The sequence below is a fragment of the Bos taurus genome, chromosome X (genome assembly GCF_002263795.3).
Source record: "Bos taurus isolate L1 Dominette 01449 registration number 42190680 breed Hereford chromosome X, ARS-UCD2.0, whole genome shotgun sequence".
Taxonomy (NCBI): Eukaryota; Metazoa; Chordata; class Mammalia; order Artiodactyla; family Bovidae; genus Bos; species Bos taurus.
In genome coordinates, this window is record NC_037357.1 from 130,067,078 (window position 1) to 130,080,758 (window position 13,681).

Consider the following 13,681-nt stretch of genomic DNA (forward strand, 5'->3'; position numbering starts at 1 on the left):
GTCTTTCAAAATTATGGCATCTTTCCCGCCATCCCACCTACCCATGCACATCCCTGCACAGGAAGCCAGTCTCTCAGCCTTTCTTTGAATAAAGTTCCAGAAGGACACCATGGGCACGTCTACACAGAGGGATGGAAACCACAGCAACAAGCTACTGGAGACCGAGGAGTTGCTGAATCCCATCTCTAACCAAAGCGGGGGCCCTCCTGGAGGCCATGGTCCCCACTCCACAGGTTCTCTTCACTCTGAGATCCCTGATGGGGAAATTTGTCAGAGAGAATGCAGTCCCGCCCTTGGCCTACTTCGGCTATGGGAAAGCACTTTTACTTTTGTTGTTGTTCAGTCGCTCAGTCATGTCCGACTCCTTGTGACCCCATGGACTGCAGCACACCAGGCCTCGCTTCCATCACCAACTCCTGGAGTTTGCTCAAACTCATGTCCATTGAGTCGGGGATGCCATCTATCCACCGCATTCTCTGTCGTCCCCTTCTCCTCCTGCCTCTAATCTTTCCCAGAATCAGGGTCTTTTCCAGTGAGTTGGCTTTTTTACTTTACATTCCTCAAAATATTGACAGGCACTGTGTCTGCTTTTCCACACCTTTTTTTTTTTTTTTCTTCCAGGTTAAATGCTGCCCAGTTCTTTTGGCAGTTCTTCACAGAATGTGATTTCTTCATTGCTTATACTTCATCTTCATTGCTTATACTCTTGTGTACATCATTTCATCCAGTGCTGCTGGGGTATGATGAATCTTTTATGAGTGTGGTGCTCAGAGTCCATCATGGTGTGTGGGCTGTTTATTTTTGCCATCACTGAGTTCAGCTCTGTCGTCATCAGGAGTAACAGCCAGGTGGGGGTAGAGGATGGGATACAGGTCAAGGGACGACTTACAGCCATATTTATTGGAATATGTGGCTATGCTCCTAAGGCATCTATGAGAGAGTAGAGTCAGGGTGGCCAATAAGTCTTGGCACACAATGAGCCAATGCTAAAAGGGACATGATCAAAGGATAAGCCCAGGTGACTAAACAGAGTGGGACACGGTTGGTCATGCACGTGACCAACCTGTAATCTTTGCTGGCTGGTCTTGGAAGATATTCCGGGTGCTCACCATGATTTCTAGTTTTCTTCTCTTTCAGGAAGCGTGACAGAATTAGATATATTTCTTCCCCTGCTTCCAAGCTTAATCATGATTGTCCACACTTCTTTAACTGCTGTGTTGAACCCTCAGCCTCGGATTGACACCATGGTACCATAAGACAGTGGGACCTCTGTCAGCCTGCATTCCTAAGTGACAATGTGGACAAGAAACTCCCTGACAACTCTCTCTGGGTATAGCACAAGTGGCAAAAGAAACTGTGATTATTGGTGCAGCTTCTGACAGCAGTGATGTTTTCATTGACTGTTTCAGAGTTTACCAGCTGAGCATTAAAGAATTCATCAGCCAAAACCATGAGACTTGACTCTACTTTAAAAAAAAAAAAAAAGTGAATAGAGGCTTGAGGAGGATGACAAAGGGAGGTTCACTTCATTGTACTTTTTTTTCAGTTATACGTTCTGAAAAAAGTCCTGACTCACATGGTTAAAAACCTTCTCCGGTTCTAAGCCACTGACTCTTCAGGAATGTTTGGTATTGCCCCATAACCGAGCCTGTCCTGACTGATACATTTGCTCAGTGTCATCGTCCTCAAATTTTATTTTCAGTATTTGAAAACATGTCGTGAGCAGAAGAACCTTCAGAATCCTTGTGGTGCTTTAATTGCAGCGCCTACAACTTCTGTGAGAACAGGAGGTGTGGTCTGATTAGCTGAGAAGACCAGTCGGAGGCAGAGTTAAGTTTCCAAACACTATATGCAGGCATCCTGCTCCCCTTCTGCTCCCAACACACCAGAGGGGAAGGAGCAGAGAGAAGGAAGGGAGGAAGGAGACAAGGAGCAAATGCTTTATAGAGAAGAGCGAAGATGTGGTGACCAAGTGTACTTACGGGCGCACTGCAGTCCGCTGCCTTTATACCCCCGCTTGCACTTGTACTTGAAGGATCCTTGGGTATTGAGGCAATTGGCATGGAGGCTGCACGTGTGGGTATTCGCAGCACATTCATTTATATCTGAAAATGTGAACAGTCGCATGAATCATCTTGTGGTAACAGCACTTGCTGAAAGACTATTCCCTGAACTTGAGTAACTCCAGGGCCAACCACTCCACTCAGCCAGTGAACCCTGTGTGGCCAGGGAGCTGAGAAGAGCCGAGGATGCCTGGCACCTTGGCCCAAAGCCCTGGCTTTGCTTGCTGCCCGGTATGGAGGGAGGGTGTCTGCAGCTCACCTCCCCCACAGAAACCTCCTCTCCTGCTTATCAAGGCTCCTGACATCTCTAAGTTGTTCAGGCTTGATTGCATAACATTGTCATCAGCCAAACTTACCACTAAATAACAATATCAGAAAGTAAATTCTATACATGGAAGGGCTTGGGACTCCTTGCCCACAAAGAACAAGACGGGCTAGGAAGCACTGACATCATCTGAAAAATGTGAACCTTTTGTTCACAGGCTGCCAGGAGCAGGGGTTAGGCCGGTCTGAGCTCATCTGTTGGGTTTAGACTCAGAAAGTTTACTGAATTCCACCCATGTGACAACTTCCTTGGCCTTCTTTTCCCTCCTGCTTTTTTGCTATACTTCTCCAGGGCTTCCCATGGGCACTTATGGTGAACAACCCACCTGCCAATGCAGGAGACATGGGTTGGATTTTTGGGTTGGGAAGATCCCTGGAGAAGGAAATGGCAACCCACTCCAGTATTCTTGCCTGGGGAATATGCACACAAAACAGGCTATTGTTTGCTTGTTTAATTAATTAATTTCTTTATGGCCATGCCATGTGGTATGTGGGATCCTAGCTAGCTGACCAGGGATTGAATCTGTGCCACCCTGCACGTGAAGTGCAGAGTCTTAACCACAGGACCACCGGGAGGTCCCCTAGGCTATTGTTTTTACCTCAGCCACAAGGGGGCTCAGATGCTGATCTTAATCACTTGTTAAATCACAAAGATTTGCTTCCTTTGACAGCTCCCCGTGTGGACTCCCACCCTGTCCTGTGGCATCTCCCTCTAGGTCTCAGGAAACAGGCTCCAACTCTGTGACACAGCCTGGAGATGGACACCAGAGATGGTGGGTTCTGGAGCATCTTGGAGGATCCCAGCTCACAAGAAGTGGGGATGTTCCAAGCAGGATTAGGATGGCCTTTAGGCTTGAGGGAAGAGCTATGGAGGCTTCATACAATGTGTTCAAAACCCAGGAATGGATATTTCCCCAACACAATTACACAGGACATGTCCTGGTCAGCTCTGAGCTTAGGGTGGAAAGAAACCCTACTTTCCCTGCTGCTGTCAGCTTTCCGTGTTATGCACACATGTGTGTCATGGGCACGTTATGTATACAGGAATCCCCAGGGGGCCGAGATGTCTGCAGGACCAGCCCCATCCACGCTCTATCAAGGGCAATGGGAAGCCGTGCAAGGGCTCCCCAAACACCCCACTTCACTTGCTCATTGAGACTTGGAATTCCTTCCCTAAGGGACAGGATTTCTGATTTCACCCGTATCGGGCCGAGAGCTGAGAAATACCTCAGTCTTATCATAGAGTCATCTTGATGACCCCAGAAAGCGAACATCTTAGGGGACATAGAGCTGGAACCATGGAAGGGTTAAAGGAGGAGTGAGGAAAGAGAACATTGCACCTCCTTCATTCATTTTTCTAAAGCCACTCCTGAGGAAGACTTAGGCAAGGGCCACTGAGGTCAAGATTAAGCAGGACTTGTTATTCCTTCTTTTATCAAATATAAATATGCTTCACTGTCCTCATTTTCAGGGCTTTCCAGGTGGTGCTAGTGGTAAAGAAGCCACCTGCCAATGCAGGAGACATAAGAGATGTGGGTTCGATCCCTGGGTTGGGGAGATCCTCTGGAAGGGGAAATGGTGACCCATGCCAGTATTTTTGCCTGGAGAATCCCATGGACAGAGGAGCCTAGAGGGCCACGGTCCATAGGGTCACAAAGAGTTGGACACAACTGAAGTAACAGCACTTTTAGTTATACCTGGAGATAGAACCAAAAATATAAACAAAAGGATACCAATCAATTTTTTTCAAAAAACCCACAAAAATCATCTCAAGCTATTTATCTCCATAATAGAGCTACAGAGACTGCGATCCTTTACTTTAAATTTTGATGAACCTGGCTTCATGTAATTCATGTCATCAGAGTTCCCAAATGACAAAATTTAGAAAAATATAGCTTTCTTTGTGTTGTTAAGCTGGTCAGTACAGTAGATGGTGCAACTAATAGACTGAACTGATGTATAAATACCTGTTAGAAAGTCTCTAGGCTTCTTACCTACACAGTCGTACTGGCCACTGATATATTTCAGTTTGAATCCAACATGACATTTGCAGTAGTAGCTTCCAAATGTGTTCACACATCTTCGATTGTAGGGGCAGAGGCTTTATCAGAGACACATTCATCGATGTCTAGGATGGAGAACCAGGACACGTCAGACACACCAAGAAAGCACCCTCTCTCCAACACACTCTTGTGCCCACACCCAGAGCACACAGCACACACACACACGTGTGGTTTCTTCACTGGAAACTCTGATTATTCTGCTACCAACGTCCTATCCCCCGGGAAGAGTTCTGGATCCCCGAGGCACATTCACTGGATTTCTATCACTTTGTACAGCTTATTTTAGAGGTATTATCTTGCTGTAATGGCATTACTTCTATTCACATTTTCTCTCTCATTAGGCCCTGCCTTTCCTGGGGCAGGGAACATACGGCAACACCTGGTACACAGATGCTCCATTTTGCTGAAGGAATTAATATTCTTCCAGCTATGGATATTGCATGGCAAACCTAATACACAAACATTCAAAGCTTGCATTTTATGAAAGAATTATTTCATTAGCAACCACCTCCAAATCCTGTCATATTGTCCCAAATCATAGAAACACGGTTTTTAAAGAATGTAGTGATACATAAATTGTGGGTCAAGTGGAATGAAGCCATGATGCAACTTAGGAGACAAGAGGCTTCCTTCCTTTGCTACCATGGAAAGTCACATCACAGAGGGGCTGACAGCTATGCTGACCAAACCATTAAGACTCAGACTTTGCCTTAACTCTCAGATGTCAAATCAAGTAAATTTGGAACCATCATTATTTTGAAACAGTGGTTAAACAAGAAATTTGGTGCTGGCTTATTGTTCTTTTTGCATTCTTGATATAATTAACGAGTAAGTGTTGGATTGACCAAAATTATTTTTCAGGGATCACTTTCATGTACATCAAGTTTCTCCTGCAATGCAAATGGCACTCGACAAATCAAAGAGGTGGGTGAACACTTGGATTCATTTGGTCAAGAATTAGCCTTGACATAAATCTGATTTTACTGAAGAGCATTAAACCCTGTGAATTGGATTAAATATTTGCCTGCTCTCAAAAAGCAGAACCAAAATGTTAATTTATACAGACTTCTATTAAAGTGGTTAACTGATTTAGGATCTATTTGAGTGAGATTTCTAAATATGGTTTATCAAGTTATGTATCAATACATTTATGGTAAATAAACACCAACCACCTCAACTGAAAAATATTTCTATTGTAGTCCAGAAGTTAGAATATGAAATCATAGTGCTATTTGCTTGTTTCCATCAAAAAAGATTAACAACTCTTTCAACATTCTGTTTGGTCTGACATCCCATATTAATGCTATGTGTTAACTTGGTCATAATATTATCTATCTTTAGTGCAATATAGTTAAATACACTAAGAGTATATACAACTTGGTAGTTGAAGTAAAAAGTGCAGGGTAAATACACAAAAATAAAATTACTTGTATCTTTTTCCATTATGGCATGAGGCAACCCAACAAATTATAGAAAAGTGTTTCCTCTAGCACAGCAAAGTGCATCTAGAACATTCGTGCTATAAATGTCATGGAAATGGACATAAATCTGTCATTTCAGGAACTTTCGATGTCTAGTCAACAAGTAGGTTGTGAAGGATGAAAAAGGAGGAATGGAGTAAAGGGAGAAGTCAGGGGAGCAGGTAACTCCAGATACTCTACCTAGACAAGCTCTTCCATTGGGGGCCAAGCAGAGGCCTGGAGATGGACACAGACAGCATGGTCCCTCTTCCGTGTCTTTACAGCTGTACTGGCAATTGGTCATGGCACACGTCCTAGAGTCTGTGAAAAGAGGCATGGGTTAGCCTTTTCCCCAGGAGATGATAAAAAAATGCTCACTAAGGAACAATCCCTGACCCCTGAGATATGAAATGTAACACGTGGAATGGTATCAGAGGATAAGCTTCATCATCTGAGCCCCAGATCGAGATCCAAATGGAATCTGTGCAGGAGTGGTGTCTTTTTGGCCCCATGGTTGATTCTGTTGGCCAATGCATTGCACCTGACTGTCTTTAGGCAGAGCATGCACCCCTCAGTCATCAAAGATGGCCTCTCTCTCTCTTCCTATACAAGCTCCTTTAAGTCACCTGGCTGGTCTCTACTATTGGCTGAAATGCAACCTCTGATAGAGATGATTCATTTGAATAAATAGGGTAAAAAGATGCCAATTCTACTCACCTCTCCATTCATATCTAGCCTTTGTGAGAGTCACTCAAATCATTAAACCTTGTCTTTTAGGTGCATGTATTAAAACACGCAGCAGATAAGGCTGATCAGCTACCCAAAAGCCATTCCCATTACTGAGGCTGAAAAGCCAGTTACACATCTCTTTCCTAGCTTCCCATGCAACAACAAGGGAGTGGCCATATGATTCAGTTATAGCCAAAGAGATATTAAGATAAGTCTGTTGGAGTTTCTGGAAAAGATCCTGCTGCATGACTAGACAATGGACACAAAAGAGGCGTTTGTTTCCTGGCATCTCTCCTTTTCCCTTTGTCTTGCCTACCTTTGATGTGTGTGTGATATCTGGAGCTAGGGCAGCCATATTGTGACCACAAGGCCACAAGCATGAGGATGAAATCAATACCCTGAAGATGGCAGAGGCCATCTCACCCTGAAGAGTCCTTGCTGACCTGTTCTGGAACTGCTTACCTCCAGCTTTTAAAAGTAAAGACAATTTAGTTCGATTTTTCTGTCACTCATTGCTAAATAGACCATATCTCACAAAAACACATATCCCGAGTAGGGTTCCAGTACATATGGATCAAAAGTGCCTATAACAGGGGAGCGCAGTGAATATCCTCTCTTTATACACCCGCATCTATAACATGCCAGTCAACCAGCTGGACGAAGGAGACTGCAAAGGGCTGGGTAAGTAAAATCAGCATCCGTGAGAGACACTCAGGGCCACCTGGCCACTGGAAGCTATAAACAGGGAGGCAGAGGCAACCCTCACATGTATAGTAATAGACAAAGAGGGCACCAGGACAGACACACAGACCATGGTAATGTAGCAAACACTGACCAATGGTTATATTTCTAGTTTATTCCTTTTCTCTTTAGTTGTCTCCTTTCAAAATTAATCTTCGAAATTTACCTCATTTCATTCTTCCATTTGGAGAAAGATATCTTTTTTGGCACTAAAAAGGCTTTTGTGGAATGTTTCAGAAACATCCATTAGCATGTATCTTTTTAAAAATGTTACGTGATGACTAGAAAACCCTGGACAGTTGTTCCCAAGGGGCTGGGGGGTGAAGGGGGTAGTTCTGGCAAAGTTCTATTTGGTACTGGTTACATGGATGCTGGCTTTATGAGAATTCATTAAGCTACATATTTGTTTCTTGGGGGTTTCTGTTTAATGTATAATAAATATTTTTTTAAAATACTCAAAATTAAAAAAAAAAAACTCTCTGAATGCCTGCTTTATTTCTTAAACATGCTTGCTAATGGAGACTCTAGTGGTGTTGGGGCATTTTGCCAAGTGGAGCCAGCAGCTCAAGGGTGAGGCAGGGGTGGGGGAAGTGAGCTATGCAGGAGCCTGGATTTTACAACCAATGGAGGGAGAGCCCAGGATAGGCTGGGGAGTCAGAGGACCCTGCAACCATGGGAAGCTGGCAGAAGGCATAAGCTGCAGGCTTGTTGGGGGTGGCAGGGCAGATGGATTTGGTTTTCAGCTGCAACATAAAATCTGAAAAGCCTTCCTTCTCAATAAATGAACGGATATAGACATTTAGGCTCCCACAGGACACGGGTTCTCTTTCTCAGAGAAGGGCTTTTCTTTCCAGGAATGTGAGCTGGAATGGACTTCCAACAAGAGTCACTAATCTTTGAGCATGGGGCAAGGGGCGTGAGAAAGATAGCTGGTGGGAAGAACTGATGTCCTGAGATGGAACTGAGATTTATCACCTTTCTGAAACAATATGCTTATATTTTCAGTATGTATATTTTTTCATTAAGAATTCTAATTCATCTGTGTATATATAGAGAGACTCAATGTATCTTTCCCCTTAGTTAGTCTTTTTATTTAAAAACGACCAGGCCAGAACAGGCAAATCCAGAGAGACAGAATGCAGGGCTGGGGTGGAGGAGAAGATGAGTGGAGACTGACCGCTAATGGGGACAGGGTTTCCTTTTGAGGTGATGGAGATATTCTGGAGAGCGGTGATGGTTTGCACAACATTGTGAATGTGTAAATGCCTGAAGTACACTTAAAATTGTCAAAATGGTGAATTGCACAATATACGTATTTTACTACAATTAAAAATAAGTCCCAAAGGGAGGGTATATATATATATATATATATATACATACACACACACACACACACACACATATATGTTGATGTTTGGCAGAAATCAATACAATTCTGTAAAGCAATTATCCTTCAATTAAAAAATAAATAAATTGAAAAAAATAAGTGCGCAAAGATGTTTTAGTCTAGGGTGATGTGATAGTCTCTGTGGTGGTGGGGGGGTGTTTCCACTCCAATAACTTAATTTAACTTTGTCCCAAGCATTAAATGCCAAAAGTCAAGCCTCTGGATTGACTGACAGCAGGCCAGCTGCTGAAACTTACTGGAACATGAGGCGTTCGGCAGGAGCATGTGGCCGCTGAGGCAAAAGCACTTGTAGCTACCGTGTGTATTCACACATTTGTGTTGGCACAGACGGGGTTTGAATCCACACTCATTCACATCTGCAGGGGGCAGTCAGGAAATGAAGAAAGGTGAACTGAAGGAGGAAACACCCAGATGTGGAATGGGATTGGCCTCCCTGGACGCCAGCTATGGAGGTAGGTACAAAGGGTGGTGACTTGCCTCTTCTCCAACCATCATTAAAGTGTTGGTGAGAATGTGGACCAAACTGAATCATCTAACACTGCTGAAGGGAATGCAAATATAGGCACAACCACTCTGGAAAACTGTGTGGCAGCTAGATACAGACACTCGTGAGCCAGCCATTCCACTCCTGGGCAAATATCCAACAGAAACATGGGTACATGCCCACCAGACTTACCTGGTGGCTCAGTCAGTAAAGAATCCGCCTGCAATGCAGGAGACCCGGGTTCGATACCTGGATCAGGAAGATCTCCTGGAAAAGGAATGGCAGCCCACTCCAGTATTCTTGCCTGGAGAATCCCATGGACAGAGGAGCCTGGCAGGCTATCGCAAAGAGTTGGACACGACTGAGCAACTAAACCACCATAAATCTCATGCTAAAATGAACACAGTAGCACTATTCTGAATTGTCTCAAACCAGAAAGAATCTAAATCTCTCCTCCGAAAAGGATGGATAAATGACTTGTACACTCATGCAATAGAACACTGTACAGCAGTGAGGCTGAGCAAACCACAAGTACAAACAACTGTGGATGAAACTCACAAACATGATCCTGACTGGGAGAAGCTGGACACAAATGCGCACACTGAAAACCAGGCATGAGTGAAAGAAACAAAACAATCCAGGCACAGTGACTCTGGTGTGAGAGACAAGGTACAGTCCCTTGTTGGGGGCTGGGGGCAAGTGATGGAGGGGAGCATGAGGGGTCTTCAGGGAGGCTAAGTTTCCATTTCTTGATCTGAATGCCAGCTCCATGGGTGTTCTTTAGCATTCATGCAGTTGTACATTGTTGACAGGTGTACAATTTTGTGTTTCCTACTTGAATAAAAAGTTAAAACATAATCTAGATACTGCTGCCTTTAAAGCTCTTCCAGGTAGTCTGTGACAGATGCCAACAGCACAATCTCCTTTCAGTTATTATTTTGAGCGGCCTCATGATGGACAAATGGCCTTGTCTCACACCTTTCCTGAGGGAGCCCTGCTAGGCAGCTATTACTCGTGGTCAGGTCACAGGACAATATTTAATCCCATATCAAGGTGCTCAGAGGATGCTGTTACACAAGAAGGTTACAAAAATATGTATATAGATACCACATTTTTAAAATAGGCATAGGAAAAATTTCCTAGGGAAATTCCCTGGCATTCCAGTGGTTAAAACTCAGCATTTTCACAGCTGGGGTCTGCATTCTATCCCTGGTTGGACAACTAAGATCCTGCAAGCAATGTGGCACAGGCAGGGGAAAAAAACCTTGGGAGACCAGGCTCTATACATTTATAATGGTTACCTCCTGGGAAGATTGAGAGGGGCTTTCTTCTCTGAGCTTTTCAGGGATTAAAACATGAAACATTAAGAATGAAGTAGCTTTTATTAAAATAAAAAATGATACATAAGGAAAAATCTTGTAAAGCCATCATGGGTTTCGTCTTTGGGCACATGGTGATGTGGGTCCCACATGTCGTATCTCTCCCAAGGCAGATATAGAAAGGAGAAAAGAACCAAATTCCAATCAAGACCAAAATTCAACATAGTAATGGCAAAGGCCATTCTGGAAACTAAGTAAGTGGCTGCTTTCACCTCTGAGAAGAACCTTCCATGGAGATTTTTCCAGCACATTAGCTGGAAACTTGAACCCCCTTCTCCACTGCCAGTCCCCTGTACACTACCATCTCCTGTATGGATCCTAACTGCTTCAAATGCATGAATTAAATAATGCTGGTTGGACATAACACGAAAGCCAGGGATATCCCATCACTTGGAGCTAAGTCAGAGGCGTCTCTTGCAAGAAGCACTTTGGGGAAAGACATCAGTTGGGTTGAGGCCTGTGGCCATCAGTGGATATATATGGACTTTGATCAGGTGGCCCTGGGGCAGGGAGGCTGTGGGGAAAAGCCAGACAGCCCCACATCTGAGCCACTGGACACTCCCTCAAAGTGAATACTTTGCCAGGACTTGAAAAGCAGCATGAAAAAACACCTTCTCCATTCCAACTCTCTTGAGAAGGTATCTTGGTACAGAATCCAAGACATATGGAAAACCAGGTCTTCAGGTGGGAAAAGCTCTGGTAAGGGACATGATTGAATTATTACTTCTGAGAGCATGGCTCCTGCCGCACTTCCCTCAAGCCTTCTGGACACAGTTCTAAGGAGCCCCTTGGCGGTGCTGGCTCCCGTCCTGGGGTCGGGACAGGAGAGCTAGAGGCTCCTCCCTGAGCCTGCAGGTCTGCCAGCACAGAGAAAGGCTATGTGAGCATCTGGCCTTGGCAGTGAGCTGGGGGCAGGGGGACAGAGTGGGACAGACCCCTGGCTTCCTCTGGAATTCCATTCTCCCTTCTAGAACCCTGGAAGGGATCTTTCCTAATGGCAGCTGAACTGGATTTTCTGCTCTTTGCTTAACTGTGTTATAGAACTGGGGACCCTTTCTTAATTAGCACAGGTTTCTTGGTGCCTAGGCTCCTCCACACTGTGGACATCTGGGGCCACATCACCCTTAGCAGGGGGGCTGCCCTGTGCACTATAGATGTTCAGCTGGGCTCTACCCACTAGATGTCAGTAGAAACCCCTCTGAATGTCTCCAGGCACCGCCAGATGACCTCGGGGGTAAGACTTCCAGATTTATCAAATAAAAATACAGGATGCCCGGGTAAATGTCCCATACAATATTTGCAACCTACATACACTATAAAATTATTTGTTGTTTATGTGAAATTGCATTTGAAAATAAGATTTAAATCTAACTAGGGATACGTATTTTATCTGGCAAGTCTTCCTAGGGGACAAAACTGGCTACCTTAAGAACCACTGTTCTTAATATTATAACTGCTTTATTATCTTCAGATAAACAGCCTATGACAAAAGTCATAAATTGCCTTTTAAAATATATCAACTACAATAAAAATATGCATGTCATTCAACCCAACAATTCCATTTTTAGTTATTTACCCTATAAAAATACTCAAAGGTGCAAGGATATGCATAGGATAATGACTGATATAGTGCTATTTGTAGTGGCAAAATATTGGGGGCAACTTCTATAATAGTGGTTAAAGTATATTTACGTAAATGACACAAACATTTGCCCTAGGGACTAGGATACAGCCTTAAAAAGTATGAGACAGCTCTCTTTGTGCTGACATGCAAAAATGCCCATGAGAAATATCCATATTTGTAACTATAACAGAAAATAAACTGCAGAGATGGAGGTCAAACTCTTAGCTATGGGTGGAGGATGGACTGTGGATGTTCACACTCACTTTTTAATTTATATCCTTTTTTTTTGTTGGATTTTCTTAAATAAAATATATGCATTGCTTCCTTAGCTTAAAAAAAACAATAAACATTATTTGTTCAGAGGGAAAATACTGTTTTTTATCTGGCATCCTAACAAAAGCATCAGAATGACTTTGAGGTTTTTTAGAAGAGATTGAAAAATCTTATTCTGAAGACACTTTTGTTTAAAGATCGGAGTTACATACTACAGAATCCTGAGTGCTATACTGTGTCCCAAACACGACTGCACTGCCTGAGTTGATTCTGAAAGCCCTGGGGTAGGTCTGTATCACCACCGTGGTCTATAGTACTGACCTTGGCTGCAGGTTTTCCCGGTGTATCCTGGAAAGCATCTACATTTGTTTAGTCCCACACACTCACCAAACTTGCATCCAGGTTCACACATAGCTGTTGAAAGAAAAGGTATTTTGACAATTAAAGAATAGGAGCCAATAAGTATATGAGAAGATGTTCAACATGGCTAATTATCCGTTCAGTTCAGTTCAGTCACTCAGTCGTGTCCAAATCTTTGCAACCCCATGAATCGCAGCACGCCAGGACTCGCTGTCCATCACCAACTCCCGGAGTTTACTCAGACTTATCAGAATTATCAAAGAAAGGCAAATCAAAACTACAATGAGGTATCATCTCACACCAGGCAGAATGGCCATCATCAAAAAGTCTACAAATAATAAATGCTGGAAAGAGTATATAGGAAGGGGAACCCTCCTACACTGTGGGTGGGAATGTAAATTGGTGCAGCCACTAGAGAGAACAGTATGGAAGTTCCTCAAAAAAGCTAAAATAGAGTTGCAATCCACTACTGGGCATTTATCTGAACAAAAGTTTAATTTGGAAGGATACATACAGGCACTATCAACAATGGCCAAGACATGGAAATAACCAAAATATCCACTGAAAGGTAAAAGGTGAAAAAGACATGATAGATATATACAATGGACTATTACTCAGCCATGAAAAAGAATACAATAATACCATTTGTAGCAACATGGAAGGACCTAGACAGATTATCATACTAATTAAAGTAAGTCAGGAAGAGAAAGACAAACACCTTATGATACCACTTACATGTGGAATCTGAAATATGAGACATATAAACTTATCTG

General features: G+C 43.4%; 1 protein-coding gene across 1 annotated transcript in view; it reads right to left on the reverse strand.

Annotated features, from left to right (window-relative positions):
* The window catches only part of EGFL6 (EGF like domain multiple 6), a 29,498-nt gene extending 16,379 nt beyond the window's left edge, over positions 1-13,119 (reverse strand). The window contains 6 exon segments of the mRNA XM_059883899.1: positions 1,983-2,105; positions 4,382-4,489; positions 4,492-4,515; positions 6,112-6,231; positions 9,025-9,144; positions 12,870-13,119. Coding sequence (XP_059739882.1) covers positions 1,983-2,105; positions 4,382-4,489; positions 4,492-4,515; positions 6,112-6,231; positions 9,025-9,144; positions 12,870-12,960 — 586 coding nt within the window. The 5' untranslated portion in view covers positions 12,961-13,119.
* Between the last annotated feature and the right edge of the window lie 562 nt (positions 13,120-13,681).